Here is a 21,095-nt window from a genome sequence, read left to right as displayed (position 1 = left end):
CTCACTCCAAGGCAGGACAGCATGGCAGAGGGGCACCACAGAGGAAGAACAGTAGGCAGGAGGCACCAAAGCAGCACCAGGAGCAGCAGAACAAGCCTGCCTTCTTTCTGTCTTTTTTATGCCATGTGGGCTACAAGCTTTTTCGGTGGTGCCATCCACACCCAGAGTGGGTTTTCCATGTTCAGTAAATCCATTCAGCCACACCCAGAACTATGCTAATTCCAATCAATGGACTGATTTAATACCACACACCCTAGATCCAGCCAGCTCCAATAAGCCCCACCTATGAGAGCATGAGGCTTTGGGGAGATATCTAGCTGCAAGCCATAACAACATATAATACACATAGACTGTAAATAATCTGAAAATGACAGTAATCTTCAAGAAAATTTATAAATTATCCTTAATCCTATAATTCAGAAATAAATATTGTTATTATTTGAGTGTATTTTCTTCTAATTTGTTTTAAGTTTTTGCGATGCAAAGAAAATTGATGTCTATATATATATAATATATTTTAAATAAATAATATATCAAGTAATTTTCATATCATTAAATAGCCATCTAAAACATACTATGGAGTGTTCACTCTGTGTTTCATTTCCATTTGGATATTAAAGCTTTAATATTTTAACGACAAAAGCAGTACATGTTCATGATACTAGTAAAAGTCTGGAAGACTGAAAGAAGAAAATGCTGATTATCCAGTCTTACTTTTGCAGATGTCACTGCTGTTCACACTGTAGCATACGTTACATGATAGTGTCATTGTATGCATTTCTATCTCTCACTAACCATGGAGTTTCCAACCTTAGTTCAGTGCCTAGAGTGTGGTGCTTGTTTAACACACTTCTAGTGAATGAATGAGTGAGTGAGTGAAAGAATGATTAAATGAAAAGGATTAACAAATGTCTGAATGAAGAGTCTGCAAAGGTTTAGCTCATGGTAGAATAAAAAATACATTTCAGGCTCAGCAACTTACTGTAGATTGAGAGACAAGTAGGTAACCCAAGGCCCTTAATGAATTGGAGCTTGCTTTTTCTGTTCATCCGAATCAGCCTCTAGGCAGAGAATTCAATTTAATTTTTTTTCCATCAGTCAAACTGAAGAGCTGAAAAAGCAAAAGTAGGGATAAAGGAGGCAAGAGGTTGAGCGGGCTTGGAGAAGGAGATCAGCACTGCTCATTCTTTCTGTCTTAGGAAGAGCATAGCTGAGGGAGCCAGTCTTCTTCTTCCAAAAAGGGACCCTAGGAAACACTTTCCGGCCGTGCTGGAGGAACTGATCTTTCCCCTGGAGGATGGAACCGACACTGTCAGAATGACGCTCATAATTTTTGCCTGGCCTGTCTCTAGAGAGAAATGCAATCGTGCTTGGTTTTATTTGAAGGAATCGGGGGTTATGTTTGCTGTGATTAGAATCAAGGCTGACAGAGTTTGATATTTAGGTTATAGAAGTTTCCATAGTCCCTCTCACATTTAATTGGGAAACACGTGTCTTAAATGTAAGCAGCTATCCCCCAGACACCTGCCACCGGAAGGAAAATGAACCATTTCCTAAGCTCTACCTGGAAAATTCAGTTCTTGAATTAAAATATACAGATATATTCTCCGGGTCACGGCCTGGTCCAGATGCCTTTCATGCCCAAATAGAGGAGTGGATGCATAGAAAGAGAAAGGGGGAGATAAATGAACAGACAGATAGTTTCCACCTCCTTTTGCCCATCAACAGTCTTCATCTCCTTTCTCTCTCCTAAATGCCCGCCCACAAACCAGGGTCGAGATGGTGACCACATCAGCAGCTCTGCTCTTCACTTTTACCCCGTGAATCTCCGTCGGGTGTCTCTTCTACCCACACCCTCTCTAAAGCTGGAGACGCACATCTTCAGGAAACTTGGCTGTTGTATTTCTACCCTGTCAGTCTCTCTGTTCTTCACCTTCTAGAGTTTCAGCTCCTGTCCCAATTTCCCCTTTGATGTTGTATACCTGTATACATACGGGGAACCAGGTAGGGATTAGACTGTTTTCTTCCTAAATAACTGAATAACTGAAATACAGAAAGATAAATACTACATGATCTCATTTATATATGAAATCTAAATGACATTTACTTTATAGAAGTTGAGAGTTGATGATTAACAGAGGCAGGGGATTGGGGATGCAGGGGTGAAAGGGAGATGTAGGTCAATGCATGCATTTCCTTTATACAGGAGGACTCAACTCTAACGATCCATTGCAAAAATGGTGACTATAATAAATGCATTGTGTATTTTAAAATTTCTAAAAGACTAGATTTTAAATATCTTGTTTCCAGAAATGGTAAGTAAGTGAGGTGATGAATTGGTTAATGGGCATGTAACAATGAGTATTCCATCTTACAAAAATGTAAACATATATCAAAACATCACATTTTGTCTCCTAAATATATAATACATACAGTGATTATTCAATTAAAAATAAAATAATTAGATGTGGTTTGTGGGATATGTACTGTAGTGGTTTTAGAGTCAATGTTGGTTTATTTATTAAGTTGTTGAATAAAATTAGTGAGGGAAAAATGGAGAATATAACCTGTTTTTCCTATGTACAGGCTTGGATACACATAAGAGTTAGAGCTTATTCATGTAGTTTGCATAAATATTGCGAGAATTGGTGGTGAGTTGATGTAGAATGATAGAAACTTGTGAATAGCTAAATCAGGATCAACATCATAGTTTTCCAAATAGTTGTAGTATGAGCCAAGTGTTCATAGCTTTATCTATAAATGGAAATACTAATGCACATCCTTGACTGTCTTTTAGGTTATACCTACCTTTTAGGAGATATACATATCATATATATATATGTATATATATATATATACATATATATATATACATATATATATCTTTCATTTGCTAGACAAAAAGATTTTTATAGTGCCATTTTTAATAAATATTTGCTGGATTAAAATGGCCCTAAACTTTCCTGAGCCTCATAAAGCTTTGAGTTCGTACAAAAAATTATTTCTTCATGACTTGTAAGCTTATGTACTTAAAACTTTATAGATGGCCAAGTTGCCTGAGTATTGTATGCTGGAGAGAGCACAGCCCTACAGGTGAGAGCCACTGGGGATGTTATTTCAGGAATATACTTCATCTGACCCCATTTTGATAAAGTCAAGGGCTAACTGCTTCTAGCTTCTCTACCTGTAAACATTTGTGGGGAGAAAACAGAAATGTGGTGGAGTTATCATGATAAATTAGGCAATGAAGGCATAGAAAGAGACTTGAGCCAGGCATCAGAAATCTGAAACCCTACTTTGTTTGCCCTAAATCTTAACTCCTTTAAGACTGAGTTTCATGAAGTAGGAGGTTGCGTGCTCATCTGTTATGTGACAACATCATGTAACCACTGACACACCACGGTGGCATGATCCCCACCTCTTTTAGAACTCATCCTACCAGTGGGGGAAGCCATGCCAACCAGTGATAACTTGTGGCAGACAATAAATGTGCTGGTGGTACCAAAAATAGAGTGGTCAGCTCTGCTTGGGCAGATCATAGAATTCCAGAGAGCAGTGGTTTAAATTACTAGTGAACACTCTCTTTTTCTTTCAGGATTGTTGTAAAGCTCAAAGTATATGGAAAGGCGACGTGATGGCATTAATACTATTATCGTTCCATTGTCAGCCAGATTCAGTTACTGTATTTCATTGACTTAACTGAAAATAACTCCTGCTTAGTCTCTTACAGGTTGCTGGCCTATCCCTAGTGGGATACACATATATATATATATGGTGAGAATCTACTGCCATGAAATAAGTGAACATGGGGTCTGACTCCATTAACCATGGAGGGATCCAGTTTTTGTTTTGTCAAGTCCTGGAGACCATCTGGAATTTGTTCTTATTTCATGAGTTGCTATCCAATATGACGTGCCTGTTTTACTGATTTATGCAATAAATATTTCATGAACGCTCTGTACGTATTCAAAGAATGTGAACACAACTAAATAACATAACAAATATGAAAGAGGTAACCATGTATTACACCATGATAAGTGCTCTGTAGAAACAAAAGATAAGAAAGAATAGATGTGCGGTCTTAGGTGGTTAGAAAAGATGTTTGTGGAGGAAGCCGCATTTGTCCTGACCTGGTGTAGATGTAAATTTTTCTTAGACAGAAGAGTAGCCGGTCCTTGACATCTTGCAAAGATGTAGGCATACAAATGAGCCTGGTATCTCTGGTGGCATTGAGGGGTTCTATCTCTGATGATCCGTAATATGTCAGAGCAGTAGGAGAAAAAGTGAAAGATCATATTTTATACACAGCATTGGCTTCGATATCAGCTGATGAGCATTTTTATCTGTGTGCATACATATACACATGTGTGTCCCACTTTTCCTAGAAGCATAGAATCTGCCTCTTCCTTGTCTTCATGTCCCTCAGAGTGCCTTGACTGAAACAGTTGTTCAATAAATAGCTTTTAAGTCAACGTTGCTGAATTGTTTAAAGTGTATCTAAAGACTGTATAGAGCTTGAAGAAAAAAGAAGGCATAATTTAACTGTAGAATTTACTCCTAAAGGAGACAGTGACAGCCATTGGAACTAAATTTACCCTCGGCTCAGAAACAAGTGATTGTGCACCTATGTGGTCGAGATGAGCATGGCACGGTCATATTCTTAGGGTTTTTTCTGGGTAAACTGGATGCCCGCTTGAGTGTGCTGGCAGTTGTGTGTTGGCATGGTCCCGGGAAGGACATCCGTCCTCGTGGTCAGTAGTGGCTTTTGAGACTTATGTTCTCCTACATCCTTGTTTTGCAGCTCTATAGCTCCATGGACTTCGGAAGACGGTGGCAAGTCGTGCACGAACGGATCACACCTCACAGGTTTTACTGGTAAGCACACTCCGTACCCTCTGCGATAAGGAACCGCGAGCCAGCACAGCACCCTGTACAGTGCTGAGCAACCTCAGCACTTGCAGACCAGTGTGTTCTCGCCCTTCGCCACACAAAAAATAGTTCATGGAGCAGCAGCACCACCACCTGCTGCTAGGAATTGTTAGCAATGCGGAATCCCAGTCTCCTCAATATTTATGGACCTGGAACGTGTATTTAATGCGATTCCTTGGTGGTTCTTGTGCACTTTAAAGTTTGAGAAATACTGGGCTGCAGAAGGGCCCTACCTGGGCACGCTTAGCTGCCTACTCATTCTAAGCTCCACTCTTTCTGAAAAGTCTATATTTTACGAACCTAAACCAGAAACTGTATTTCCCAAAATGTACCTTGCAGAATAGTAATTCCATAAAAGGCTTCTCCTATCATGGGAGCTTCTGTAGTCAGGTAAATATAGGACAAAATTATCCAACTCGACATTTGTGGAGACTCGGGTTCATTCACATCAGGTTACTGATGGCTCTGGAGGAAGATGTGAGGGAAGCCTGCCAAGCCTGCCGTCATGGATCCTCAAACTCACCTCACCGCGGAGTTTAGCTTTTGCTCATATCACACCGACTGATCCCTTCAGAACTACCTCTCTAGTATGAACTTTGAAAAAACTCTGTAAGAAGGAATCCAAGCCGGGTGTGTAGCAGGCCCATGCTGTGATCCTCGCACTCAAAGGGCTGAGGTGGGAGGATTACTAGCGACTGAAACCCTGTCACAAAATAGGGGCTAGTGAGGGGGGTAGAGAACATAAAAATAATTAGGATGTACTGTGTACACATACCAGCTCCTGAAAATGAATGTAATTATGATATACTTGAGACCTGTACTAATAAAAATAAAAAATGAAAAGGGCTAGGTGTGTAGTTCAGTGTTAATCCACATTTCAAATGGCAGATTAGCCTGTGCTCCTGATCAGAAAGTGTTCTTTGTTAATTGCTGTCCCTTTATCCATGCATAATGTTTCACCTTGGCTGTAACAAGTTGAGTATAAAGTTGCCCTATGACTTTCTTGGAATCCTTTGAAAATGCGTCTTACTTGTATCTTGCTTTCATTTCAGCAGAGGTGAGAAACAAAGGATCAAAAATGAGCGGGGATACCAAAGTATATAGTATCCGTAATTATATGCTTAATTTAACCTATTCCTATCTCTTTTTCAGTATCTTATTTCAGTTCCCTTAAGTGCAGCAATTTATGCCTTACACAACACCCGGGTTGTATGTGTGAGAGTGGAGTACTGGTGACAAACATCTTGTAAATACTCAGTCACACCAGCACCTTTGCAAGCAGTGGCTTTACCTGGTTCTCTCTGCATCCACGAAACAACATCCAGAATTAAAAGTGAGGATTACCTAAGCATGCTGTGAGAACCAGCTGTGTCATTATACATGATGCAGAGTGGAGGAGGAAAGAGGAGAGGAAACTGGGAATATCACTCTTGAGTCAACCCCTGGTCTGTCCCCGGGATTTTTGTCTCTTTTGGAGACCAACTACTGTCTCATCTATAACTCTTCTTACAGCTGTCATTTGGTCTGTGTTTGGAACTATTATAATTTTCAAAAAACTTAGGCAGAAAAGGGAAATATTTGTTTCTCTGATACTCCAACTATGCAACTATAGTTTTTACTCAGCTGTAATGGACCAATTGGTTCATTCAGTGTGCCATTGCTCAGAAATAGAGAGGGAGGGAGGGAGGGAGAAAGACAGAGACAGAGACAGAGAGAGAAGCTATTTTTGGAAGGAAAAGGAACTCTGGGATGGTAAGACAGTCAGCTAACCAGGAAGTCAAGTTGATGGAGAAGGAAAGCATAGTAGACTGCATGAGCCTTGCCATTGTTTCTGAGAAATTAAATTAAGTGAATGAAGGGCAGCATTTTCCTATCTTTGCAAAGAGCAAGATGGGAATGCTTCAGCTGCTGTCCCTCCCACTCCCTTCCTTTGTGTAACAGAAAGAATAAATCCCCAGGTCCTGATAATTGTATTTCATTTTTCCTCCACTCTGCTTCTTTCATATATGCTCCCATGGGGAAATATAAAAGTCAGTGCCCATGCCGGCTAGCCAAGTGGTAGCTGAACATTCCATTTTTGTAATTATCACTTCTCTGTTTCTGATGTGTAATTGCTGTGATTATTCTTTTAGGTGTCACAGGAGTCACAGAGGAAGAGCTCATTTTATACAGTCTATTTTTTTCCCAAAGACAGAATCCAAGGTTGTCTAAAACTCTAAATTGCTTGGGCTGAAGCGCTATGGTATATATATATATATATATATATATATATATATATATATATATATGGGGTGAAAATACTAACATTTTACCTCCTTGAGAAAATTCAAAACACACATTTGTCTGGGTATGGAGCTAACTTTAGCCTCAGTGAACCTTGTTTAACCTGTGTTTTCTTATCCATGTAATGTGAACAACATTTTTGTTTCAATTGAATAAAGTTGCTGTAAGTATAAGGCGTGATCAAATGGACATTTGGCAATTTCACTTCCCCACTTCAGATTTATGATTTGTTAACTGTAAATCTTTGAGTACTCTGACTTAAGTACTTGTAAGTACTTTGAATTTTAAGTACTGTGTTTATTAGCAGTCCTTAAGAGATTGACACATAAATCATTTGTTAGTTTGCCAGGGCACAAATGTGAATCCCATGCTTGGTGGGGCTGTGTGCCTACTTGCATGATAACTCCCGAGTGAGTCCAATTTATTGCCAAGAATCTACACCTCAGCCTAATTGCTCAGCCATTGTTCTCTACTCTTCACTAGGTTATTATCCTTGTGAAGAAGTAAAAACAATGCAAAACAATAAAATTTTTGAAACTGCTTTTTCAGGAGAGATGGGGCCAAGTGAAGTGGCTTTGGGCGTGGTGGGATGACACTGATGGGACAGAAACAGTGAGATGAGAGTGATGTTAAGGAGACCTTTAACGTGTGCCATGCCGATAAATAGAGCAGACATGTGGTTCTGAAGACATGCTGTTCACATGCTGCTGCCCATAAATTGGACATTTGCCGAAGTCTAAGGGATGGATCCTTGTGAACTTCCTTCTGTCATGTCACCTTTGGTCAGTGGAAAGCAGCAGCTTGGAGGGGGCTCACGGGGAAGAACACTGTGCTCCGGGAGTGACTCTGGCAAAGGTGCAGAAGGAGGAAGTGACCATGTCCACGCATCCTACCTGTTTTCTCATCTACAGTGGTGATTGTTGGAATGATTGTAGAAGTGCCCTAGGAATTGCGAAGGGTTGGAATTATCATTAGTGCCCTGTAGTGTCTGTGAGATAGGGAGAGACATAGTATTCATTCACAGCCATAACAAAAGCTTCATCTAGAGATAAAATTTTCTTTGTGAATTCCAGGCATTCTAACCTCATCAACAGAGATGACCTAGGAGTCTTGCACCATGGAATGACTCAGTCATCAATCCCATGTCCCAGGGAAAGGGGCGCCTGATCCAAACACTCCCTATTTATGTGCGACTCTTCCGTTCTTGATACCTGGTCACTGGGTGGCCTGACTAGTGCTGCCCATTCGTCAACTGAGCTGCTTCAGAAATGAGGACTAGCAGGAAGAGCCCACAAATGACATAAGTATCCAAAATTTTCTCCTTCATCTTTCTTAGTCTCTGTTGGAGCAGAGTTGTAGCCACAGGGGAAGAAATTTTTCTGGGTTTTTTCCCCCTCTTTTTTTTATCCTACTGAGCTGCAAATGAATAGTATCTGCATTCTTCCCTTGGGAGGTATTTAACAGGCAAGCACATTCCATAGTGGCAAGATTGTTTTTGCCACACAGTCAATGTGAGTACTTGCTGTGGCTCACAGCTTTGTCCCTTTGTTCCCACACTCTCCAAAGTGTTCACCTTCTGTGGTTTTCTCTTTCAGTACATTCCTAAGGGGACTGTGCCTCCTGAATTCTGTTTGTGTCTGAACTGGCCTCTCAGTACCTATGATCTCTAATGGCATTCATGTATATAATATCATGAAAAAGGAAATAATGTCTTCCTCTTTGCTCATGTTCCTTCTTTCCCCTTTAGTTATTCCCTCTTTTGAAAGGACAGGATCTTCTTCTTCCTTGTCATCACTGCAAGAAAATATTCTGATAAAGTCATACACCTAAAATGTCAGAGACTTCAACTCTTACCCCTATTGTGGTTTACTTGGATTGCATGATGGACTGGTCTTGAGAGCTGGAAACCCTTTAAGATGCCAAGAGATGCAACAGAAAAGTTCCAAATCCAGGGGAGGATGCAGGGAAAAGGTACATTACAGCCTGATCTTTGATCTGTTTCTAATGCCTGGTTGCAGGTGGAAGGAGGAGTGACTGCTGGGTGGGGTCAGACAGATTGTACTTAGCTTGACCTTCGCACGGCAGATTTCTAGTGGTGGTTGTGCCAGCAGCTTCTGTCTTTCAGACAGAGTATGAGCAATGGAGGGAACAATAGAAAAGCAGAACAGTTCCTCCTGGTGTGTGTAGATAGGAAGTCCTAGGGAAGTGTCCTTTAGTAGGGAAAGAGTTGATGTGGAGAGACAGAATAGAAATTGTTTCATCCCAATCTTTCCTCTTTGACCTTTTATCCCTTTTAGTGTCACAGTTTCTTTTTGCGTGCATATATTCTTTTACACATAGCCTAAACATACCAGAGATCCCTGTAGCAGATCCAAATCTCTTTCTTGGTGCTAAGATGCATGATGAGAAGAAAGACTTAGAAACAAAATTAGAGACATGGACCTGGGATGACCAGTGCCTGAACAAGCAAAGGCTTGAGCAAGCAAATGCCCGAACAGCCAGAACAGTCAATATTTATTAGTGACACAATCGTAGTTAAGTTGGGGTAAGGGTGCTATGTGAAAGGGCTATGTGTGGTTGCTAGGGATATGCTGATGACACAGGCAAGGCTTGTAAAAGCAGAGACTAAACATCCTTGTGTTAGCCTGGGAACAGAATTTGGGTAAGAGTCACTCTGGCCTTGGCTATGTATTATCTCATATGCTTTGGTCAGACTCACTTCTTAAAATAAGCCAATTGTGGGGTTAACTCTTTGCAGCCTGCATTGCTTATAGCCTGCTTTGAGCATAATCAATGGGGTGGTCTCCCACATAAACATATTACATATGAATCTGTATGATCTACTTTCCTCTCTTAATGTTCTGTTACAGTGATTTTATGTTATTATAAAATCCTTATAATCATCATTTTAATTTTCTGTGCAACATTTCATGATGCAAAAATACATACTTTATTACTCTTATTTTTATTGGACATTGAAAATTCTCACATTTTTTCATTATGAGTACTGTTTTATACATAGTTTTTATGCATAGTTGTTTAATAAGCAGGATTGATTCTTGGGCCAGTGTCCTAGGTAGCCCATAAGAAACAGAAATGACTAAAATGGTGTGTATTTTAGCATATAAGGCTCAACTTACACACAGCATCCTGTCTTCACACAACTACTTCTGTCCAGGACCATGTCGTCTGTTTTCCTTTCATTGATGTCAATCCTTGATGTTGCATTTTACCTACTGTTTGAGTCTGCCCTATCAGAGAAATCCCACCAAGTGCTGAGTCTCTTGGATACTAACTGACCTGAGAACCCTATCCTCAGACTTAGTGGGACTCACTTAATATAATAAGGTTATTTTTTCTTATTGTATTATATTTTTCAATTTGATATCAAGATTCCATTTGTTCTGCAAATACTGTTGATTATGAGCGCATATATGTATTTGTGTACACACACACATGAGCCATATATATTAACTTCACTTAAAGTATAAGTATCTTGTGTATCTGTGTCCTGGACACCTATATTGATCAGATAACAGCTGTGGGTATGTAAAAGATGTAGGTCAGAGAAGCAGGAGGTGGAAATAGGGAATGATTACCTAGAGATAATGTGGCTCAAGTGAATGCTCTAGTACTTCTTACTTGAACTTGAATTCTGTAGGTTTTATTTGTTCTGGAGTGTGTCCTAGGTTTTGCTTCAAAAATGTGCTCCATATATTCAAACAGGAACTCATTTTGACTGTATATAAGTTCTGAAGAACTGCCCAGACATCCTTCGGCTATTAATCCATTATCCATGACAGAGACAAAGTTAAGGAACAGGCAGAATGGCTTAAGATTGCTTCCTGGAAAACCAAGATCTTTTCAAACAAAGTTAACATCATGAGCTAAATTTTTGATGCTGCCTTCAAATGTGCCTCCACAATTTTGCAAACATTGTCATTTGCAATCACACATAATGAGATTTAGGCATCGACCTGATATAAGGGATCAGATTTAGAGGGCCTTTGCAAACCAGGGTATGCCATGGATAATATTTAATTCAGCGCTCCCTTACATATTTAAAATGGTGCAGCAATTTAAAAATACATTACATTCAAAATAATATATGCAGGGTCAGAAGAGGCGATGTGAAAGCTCAGCTTGAAAGCAGAAACTGGTTTAACTTTGCCGATGGGGCCACCCATGCTATGTGGCTGGTCAGATCTGACAGTGGAAGGGCTGAGCAAAATGCAATGACCAACACACGTATAAGGTATTCTGTGAGTGCACTGAGAAAGACAGAACGCTCAGACCTTCGGATGAGATCAAGATGTGCTGGACTTGTGATTATGCTTAGTACATGTGAGTTCTATCAGGAAGAGGAAATAAAGAGACTATATGCGTAACACTTGTTGACTGTGGAGAGATGGGGTAGTGTGTGACCCTTCCTCGGAAATCTGGAAAAAACGATATGCTTTAAATTTGGACCTCAAACACAGTCACGTCCACTCACCCAATCCCAGGAAGCAAAAATTCTAAGGTGCAAATGAAAACACCCTTCTTTTCTCCTTCTCTCACTTTTTGGTAAGTGACTTCAGAGTTACAGAAACATGGCTTCCAGATCTGTATTACTCTCAGATGATTATAAAAGGACAGAAGGAATACCCATTCTGCTCAGAGACAGTGGATTCCCAGTGATAGTAAATTTTCAGAGGGAGTTCCTAGGTAGGAAGAATCAATACAGTGAAAATGGCCATACTTCCAAAACTGCTATACAGATTCAATGCAATCCTGATTGAAATCCCAACAGCATATTTCACAGAACTAGAGAAAACAGCCCAAAAGTTCATCTGAGATCTAGAATAGCAAAAGCAATTCTAGGCAACAGAGACATGGCAGAGGTATCAAAACACCCAGCTTAAATTTGTACTACAAAGCCACTGTGATAAAAACAGCATGGTACTGGCAAAGAAACAGACCCAAGGATCAGTGGAATGGATGAGAAGATGCAGAAACAACTCCAGACATACTCAGCCACCTCATCTTTGACAAAGGAACCAAACATCCTCACTGGAGGAAAGGTAGCCTCTTTAATAAATGGTGTTGGACAAACTGGATTTCAACTTGCCAAAAACTAAAACTAGACCCCTATCTTTCACCATGTACTAAACTAAAATAGAAATGAATTAAAGATCTAAATATTAAAACAGAAACACTAAACTTGCTGGAAGACAAGTTAGGTAAAACTCTCAAAGACATTGGCATAGAAAAGGACTTTATGAACAAATCCTCAGTAGTATGGGAACTAGCACAAGGAATCAACAACTGAGATCTCATCTTATTAAAAAGCTTCTGCACAGCAAGAGAAACCACCAACAGAGCTAAGAGACAACCTACAATGTGGGAAAAAAATTTTACCAGCTGTTCCTCAGACAAAGGTCTACTATCTAGAATACATAAAGAACTAAAAAAATCAGACCCCCCAAATATAAAGACCCAATTCAAAAATGGGCATCTGAAATGAACATACATTTCTCAGACAAAGAAGTAAAAGCAGCAAAGAAACATACGAAAAAATGTTCAACATCACTGGTCATTCGAGAGATGCAGATGAAAACAACGCTGAGATTCCACCTCACCCCAGAAAGATGGCTGCTATCAAGAAATCAACCAATAACAAATACTGGCATAGTTGTGGGAAGAAAGGAACCCTTCTTCATTGTTGGTGAGAGTGCAGACTGGTGCAACTACTGTGGAAATCAGTATGGAGATACCTCAAAGAACTAGGACTAGAGGTCCCATTTGACCCAGCTATTCCCCTGCTGGGTATCTTTCTCAAAGAATTAAAAGCATCATACCACAGCGATATATGTGCACCCATGTTTATAGAGGCACAGTTTGTAATAGCTAAAACTTGGAAACAGCCCAACTGCCCATCAACTCGAGACTGGATAAAGAAGATGTGGTTTGTTTGTTTTTTTATAAAATGGAGTACTACTCAGCCATAAAGAATGAGAAACTAGAGACATTTTTAGCTAAGTGGACGCGCACTGAGGCCATGCTCTTAAGTGAAATAAATAGGACACACGTGTAAATACTGAATAGTTTCTCTGGTGTGAAAAACTAAAAGTGTAAAATGTATAATTGATGTTGTGAAATAGGAAGAAAATGTCTAAAGGAATAGAGGAAGTGGGAGGGGAAGGGGAAAGGAAAGAAGAGAAAAGAAAAAATATGAGAAAAGGAAACAAAGTCTTTCTAAATAGAGAAGGGTGGAGGGAGTGAAGGGAGGGCAGGGGAAAGGGGAAAAAATAAGAACCAAGATACATCATGTACAGGTACAAGATCCCAATGATGAATGTAACTGCATTGTATACCTAAAATGTACCAATAAACTAAATGGGAAAAAAATTTCAGAGGGAAATAAACAATTTATTGTTCTTACAGTGGGCAAGACTTGAACCTGCTACTGTCCTATGAGGGCAGGGGTCAGGATGGCCCCAGGTGGAGCAGAGCCGCCTCTGTAGTCACCTTGGAACTCAGATTCCTTATTCACCACTTGCACGTTACATGATGAAATGAGAAGAGCTGGATACATTCTTGGTAATGCATTGTTTAGTGGTCGCCTGAGTAGGGAATATGAGAACTGGAGGGCCAGGGAGAGGCTTAGAGAGAGGCACAAAGAAGATGTTGAGTCGAGCAGCCCAAGGGAAAAGGAGGATGTGAGGTTGAAGGCAGGAGGAGCCACTTTTCTTCCCTCCAAGGAAATCAGTTGTTTGCTCCAGCTTGCTCTAGTGTAAGTTGGCTCAGGCTGCCATAATGGAACACAATGTCCTAGACCACAGAAATGCATTCTCTCCTGTTCTAGAACCTGGAAGTCTGAACCTGGGGAGCCAGCACGGCTGGTTCCTTGGTGAAGGCCTCTTCCACCTTTCAGATGGTCGCATTCTTGCTGTGTCCTCCTATGACACAGAGCCAGTGAGATGCTCTGATGTTCTTTGTTTTGGTTTGATTGAGTTGGTGTTTATTTTCTCATCTACCTATTTCATTTCATCAACTCAAACTCCTGTAGCAATATTATTTTTTTGTCCTTGTTTCTCTCACTTTTAAATTCTTTTATTCAAGTTTTGTGTCCTCTATATTCACTCCTGTCTTCTCTCATACTAACCTTCTCTATTCCATTCCTCTTGCTTTTCCTTATCTCACTTAGCCTCCCATCTTCCCTTGCCTCTTCTCCATTTTATGGGTGCACAAATCTATCAACAGGCTCTAACAACCTTGGAACTTTCTTCAACCCCCAAGTGCACCTCTTTCCTCCTGTATCTGGTGCTTGCCCTCATAGATTTCTTCTTTAAACCCTCAACGTAAACCCTTCTATTCAATTAAAAGACTTCCTGGAGAATCTGACCTCATATCAAATTTCTTTACCTATTGTTATTTTTCTCATCTCCCTCTTCTATTGACTCATACTCCTCTTTCCTCCATCACATCTGTTCCCTTTACTTCTCCTTCCATGTCACACTTACTGCTAAGAACAATAGAATAAATATAGGTTGCAAAGAGTATTGATAAATGGTGAAAGTGTAAATGCAAGATCACATGTCAGTGTAAGTGGTGTATTATTTGATCTGCTGATGCTGTTATAACCAGGAGTAATTTTTTCCTTAAAACAAAGTGACAGGGTCCAAACCATTTAAATTAAATAGCTGAGGGGGTAAATACTATCTCAGGATAAATAAAGCTGAAAACATATATTTGGAAATCAATATTAAGTTAAAAAGATCTTCATGTCAAATACAACCAGGACTAAAGAATGGAAAACAATATTTCATACACCAGGACACAAAAAGCAAACAGGGGTAGCAATTTTAGTCTCAGACAAAGTAAACTTCATTCTAAAACTATGATAAGTGGGAAAAAAGTAGCTACATACTAGTTTAGGGAACAATTTAACAGGAAGTAGTAACATTTATAAATATATATGCACTGACTACAGGAGAACCTATCTTCATAAAACAAATGCTGCAGGATATAGAAGATTGAAAAATACCAATACAGTCATAATGGGTGACCTCAAAACCCCCACTTTTAAAAAGAGACAGATCAGCCAAACAAAAAATTTTTAGAAATCAGCATTGATATTCAAATACATAAATAATGATGAACCTCAAGATACTCAAAAAACAGTGACAATCCAAATCTAAATTGAATTTAAAGGGGGAAATAATAAAGATCTGAGAAGAAATTAATGAAATTGATACTAAAAGTATATAAGAAAGAATGAACAAAGCAAAGAGCTTGTTCTTTGAAAGAATAAATAGGATAAACCATTAACCAAACATACAGAGAGACAGAGAGACAGAGAGAGAGAGAGACAGACAGAGTCTTAGACTAATATGAATTACCAAAACTAAATAAAGAAGAAATAAAAATTCTGAACAATCCACCAACAGGCAATGGTAGTAATACAACATCTGCCAACTAAGGACCTGACGGATTCACTGCTGAATTCTAAGAGACCTTTAAGGATGTTACAACACCAATAGTCCTCAAAATCTTCACTGAAATTGAAAGAGAAGGAATCTTCCAAACTCATTTCTGGAAGCCCACTTCTCTCTCATCCTAAAAGCAGACAAAGATCCAACAAAAAGGAAACACTACATGCCTCAGGGCCGGGGATTTAGCTCAGTAGTTTCGCCACCTGCTGCACAAGCGCAAGGACCCGAGTTCAATTCCCCGTACCAAAAACAAAAACAAAAACAAAAAAACTACATGCCTGTCTCCTTAAAGAACATAGATGCAAAATTCCTTAATAAGACACTGGCAATGAGAATGCAACAAATCATCAGGATCATACATCATGACCCACTGGTCTTTATCGCAGGGTTGCAAGAATGGTACAGCGTTCAGTAAACATGAACATAAGCAAGGATACAACACATGATCATCTTAATACATGAGAAACAAGCATTTGACAAAATCCAGCACCCATTCATGATAAAAATCCTGAAGAAAACAGGCATAGACATACTTTACTTGAACCTGATAAAACCCATTCATAACAGACCGATGGCCAACATCATATTAAATGAGGAAAAACTGAAAGCTTTCCAGCTAAAATCAGGAACAAGACAAGGGTGCCCACTATCCCCACTCCTGTTTAATATAGTAGTCAAAATATTAGCCAGAGAAATCAGGCAAGAGAAAGAAATAGAAGGGATATGCACAGGAAAGGAAGAGGTCACATTATCTTTATTTGCAGACGACATGATTATCTGTATAGAAGACCAAAAATTGCCTCAAAACTCCCATAGAATTAATAACCAAGTTCTGCAGTGTAACACAATACAAAATCGACATAAAATCAATAGCATTCCTGTATACTATCAAGAAAAATTAAATACTTAGGCATTAACCTAACCAAGGGAGTGAAAAACCTCTACAAAGAAAACTACAGTACTATGAAAAAGGAGATTGAAGAGGACATTGGAAACTGATAGATATGTAGATTTAATGCCAACCCAATCAAAATGCCTACAACATTTCTCACAGAACTAGAGAAAACAACCCTAAAATTCATATGGAACCAGAAGAGTCCTGGGGAGCAAGAGCAAAGCAGGAGGCATCACAATACCTGTACCTGACTTCAAGTTACACTGTAAGGCTCCAGAGATAAAAAAACAACATGGCACTGGCAAAGAAACAGACATGTGGATCAGTGGAACAGAAGAGAGGATGCAGAAACAACCCCAGACACATTCAGGGGTTTGATCTTTGGCAAAGGGGCCAAAAACGTATGTTGAAAGAAAAATAGCTTCTTTAGCAAACAATGCTGGAAAAACAGGTCCTCCGTATGCAGAAGACTGAAGCTTGACTCATATCTCTCACCATGTGAAAACTAAAATAAAAATGGACCAAAGATCGAAATGTTAAGACTGAAACACTTAATACAGGTATCTAATTTTTATTAATGGTTAAGTGAAGACAAAAGAAGATGAACCCTTGAAGTCATTGGAGTAGGCAATTGGAGTAGGACTTTCTGACAAGATCCCACTTGCAGAAGAAATGCCAGTAAGAGTCAACAAATGTGATTTCATTGAATTAAAAGGCTTTTGCACATCAAAGGAAACAACCAACAATAATGAATAGACAGTGTGCAGAATGGGAAAAAATCTTTGTCAGCTGTTCTCAGACAGATGACTATCATCTAGAGTATATAAAGAACTTAAAATAATTAGATTTCCCCAGTAAAAGACTCAATCAGTAAATGGGCAAGTGAAATGAATAGATACTTCTCAGAAGAAGTACGGTTAGGTGGTCAATAGACATATGAAAAAATGTTCAGCATCTCTGGTCATCAGAGAAATGCTAATTAAAAGAACACTAACATTCCATCTTACACTTGGAAGAATGCCTGTCATCAAGAACTCAACAACAGATGCTGACATGGCTGCGGTGAGAAAGGAACCCTTCTGCATTGTTGGTGGGACTGAAAACTAGTTCACTCATTATGGAAATCAGTATGGAGACTTCTCAGAAAACTAAAACTAGAGGTTCCATTCAACTCAGCTACTCCTCGGTATGTTCACAACAGAGCTAAAGACATCATATTACAGAGATACATGCATATCCATACTCACAGCAGCATAATTTATAATAGCTAAATCTTGAAAGCAGCCTATATGTCCACACACAGATGAACAGATAAACAAAATGTGATATCTATACATAATGAAATACTACTCAACTATAAAGAAGGATAAATTTGTGATATTTGTAGGAAAATGGATATACTTTGAAAACATAAGGTTAAATGAAATCAGACACATAAACTTAAATCCTATGGAGTTTTTTCCATTCGTGTAGTCCAAAGTAGAAATAAAGAGCAAAATAAAAGACTACTGAAAAGAAATGAGGAAATAGATCCTTTACAAATGGGAAGGGGACCAAGAATTTGGGGGTGGGGGGAAAGGCAAAAGAGAAGCGCATGTAAAGATTTAAGACGTGTCATGTACGCATACAAATCACTCTCAATGAATGTAATCTATGTGTGTCGTAACATGAACTAATAATAATGATGAAAATGGGGAAAGAAGATGTAGAGACGGAATGAGAGAGGTGGGTGGGGGGAGGGAAGGGGAATAAAATGCATCAAGGCATATTATAGAACAAGCACCACTTCCTGGGATGAAAGTAAACAGCAAGTATTGCAACTGTGCCAATAAAAACACTAAGAATCCAATGAAAGCGCTAATCCCATCATGAGAACCACCCGCAGAAAGACCTGATCCGTGTTAGATCCTCATCTCCTATTACACTACACTGGGGCACAAAGCTCCAACATGTTTATTATACGAAGATACAGTTCAGTCTTTGACAGGACAGGAAACAGAAAAGAGCTGGGGAAGGCACGCAAACTTCCTAGAGAAATTCGTCAAGAATGATTCTAGAACAGACAACTGAGATGTGCAAGGTAAGATGAGAGGCACTACCAGTCATCCAGTGCGATTTTTAAAAAAAATTTACTTTATTATCAAACACACACATACAAAAAATTAAAACCATTCAAAGAAGAACAATGCAAGGGGAAAAGAAACTACAATAATATTCAAATGCAGTAAACCAAAACAAAACTGAAAAGCACTTAAACATTTTTCCATGTAACTTTAAAAAGCATCTCAAGCACCAACAAGACACCAGAGGATGTGATTTGTTTCAGAAAGGTCCCCAAAACCAACACTGAACAAATAATGATCTGGAAAAAAACTCCAGTTAGCTAGCAGACTCCACATAAGCCAAGCTTCTCCCTAATTTAAATTTCGATACAGTCATATGACACGCGATGGAAACACAATCCGAGAAATATGTTATTAGGCCATTTCATCCGTGTGTATCCTTAATTACAATTTCAGTTTCTCACACTAGAATACAGAGAGAAATTTTAAAAGACACAGATGCACTCGAATCGCTTTTCTTCTGCTTGTAGACACAATACTTCTTGTTGTAGACATTCAAAGAAATAAAAAGGAAAATGATTACCTATAATTTTACTGCCTCCAAAATACCTTTTGGAGCGAAATTGAAGTATTATTTCATACCCTGTCTCCCTGTTACAGTATAGTATAATTTTAAACATAATTTAACATATATTTAAGAGTTGAGATCATGCTGTTTCTAAAATTTTGTCTGAAAATTAAATCGAATATTTCCTGTGCCATTCTCTGTTCTTTCTAAACGTGATTTAAAACTTTCATTACTTATATTGTATTCTAATTGATGGCTACATAATAATTTAATCATTCTTTTATTCTTGGACAGTGACCTAGCTGCTCAAGTTTTACTATTAAAGAAAGCATTGGAATGTGGTCTTGAGAATCTTTAAGTAATTATTTGTACAAAGTCTGATTATTATAATTTTTAATGATGGACTATCAAAATAATATATATAAATATTATCATGCCAAATTGTTCTCAGAAATTCTAGCTAAAATACCATTTCATTACACCTCATAAAATTTAATTTAAAAACGTAATCTAATTTAATAGACAAAATGGGCTTCCTTTTTAAATTTGCATTTCTCAGTAAGTAAGGCATGCTTTCATGTATTTATTAGCCATTGTATTTGTTTTATGTGACCCTCTCTTTCTGTTCCTTCTTTATTATGGGCTCTCATTTTGTTCCAGTATTGTCCCTAGTCTTTTCTTTGGTTTTGACTACATTATGATTTTTACCATACTTTTTACTTTAAAAACATCAAATCTTTATTTTTCCCTTTGTAATGTCTTCTGTTACCTTATTTTTATCCAGTGCCTTCAGCCTGTGACTGTGTAAATGCTGACTGCATTTTTCACCTGTAATCCTGCCTTATCGAATGGTATATGTGGGTATCAGCAGCCCCGCGTCTTTGTGGCACAGGGACCGCGCTTGGGGAAGGTCATTCTTCCATGGAGGAGAGGGATGTGCCGGAGATGAGGCTCTGCTAAGCCTGTTCACAGTGGGGACCCGCTCCCTAGGCCCTGCTGGTCTGACGGCACGCGGGGCTCAGGGGGTGAACTGCGTGTCGAGGGCAGCTGTGAGCCCAAGTGAAACCTCACGTCAGTGCGCTGTGCCCTGTGGCCCTGCAGCACCGCATTTGATTATTGTTTCTATGAATGCAGCGTCTGACTGGGCCCCTCTCTCCTACAAAACATAACAAACCGAAACAAAACTAGAATCCTTCTTATTCGAAACGTTCATGGCTTACCTTATTCATTCATGCATCCAAATGAAATTGGAATTGCCTTGTGATGTTTCAAAACCTCCCCCTTCCTCTCATAAAGCAACTGATTATTGATTAGAATTGCAACAAAGCTATCTATTCACTTGCAGAGAGACCTGAGTCTTTCCAATATGCAGTGTTCAATTTGGGCCCCCTGGTTTGTGTCTTTATTTCATTTCTCTGTGTTCTGCTGTGAAGTCATGTAGGTTTCTTCATATTGGCCCTGTGCATGTCTAATTAGTGTTAGTCTTAGGAAAGTTTGGTGCTATTGTAATTAAAGACATTTTGCAAATACAATCTCCCTTCAGATTGGCATGACTGAGCTAGGTAACCATGAGAAATGGCTGTAATTTTTCTGTGAGCCTTTGTAGTTGATACCCTAAGATTCTTCACACTATAAAAAGTATCACTGAAGCTTTAAGTGACCAAGAGACTGCTGTGGCTAAGGCTTCGTCTGTGGGAATACTTGGTTTCTAGACAGGAGCAGGGGGCTGCCTTCTATAGCCATGTGACTTTAGGGCTTACATTTAACCTCTGACCAGTGTCTCACCCTTCAGAAAGAACGCCAGCTGCTGCACCCTGCTTTGGCTCCCGGCTGAATGTCAGTCTACACAGCACTTAATAAGTTTTAGTTATAAAATTAGT

General features: G+C 39.1%; 1 protein-coding gene across 1 annotated transcript in view; it reads left to right on the top strand.

Moving 5' to 3' along the window:
• Window positions 1-21,095, top strand: part of Sorcs3 (sortilin related VPS10 domain containing receptor 3) — a 568,351-nt gene that overhangs the window by 358,604 nt on the left and 188,652 nt on the right. The window contains exon 5 of the mRNA XM_004866511.3: window positions 4,802-4,875. Within this exon, the coding sequence (XP_004866568.2) occupies window positions 4,802-4,875 (74 nt within the window). The remainder of the gene's footprint in view (window positions 1-4,801; window positions 4,876-21,095) is intronic.

Source organism: Heterocephalus glaber, unplaced genomic scaffold, assembly GCF_053883595.1.
Source record: "Heterocephalus glaber isolate CG9 unplaced genomic scaffold, H.glaber_assembly_v1.0 deba00001498, whole genome shotgun sequence".
Taxonomy (NCBI): Eukaryota; Metazoa; Chordata; class Mammalia; order Rodentia; family Bathyergidae; genus Heterocephalus; species Heterocephalus glaber.
Note: the sequence above shows the minus strand (reverse complement) of the source record. Positions and strands in the feature narration are given on the sequence as shown.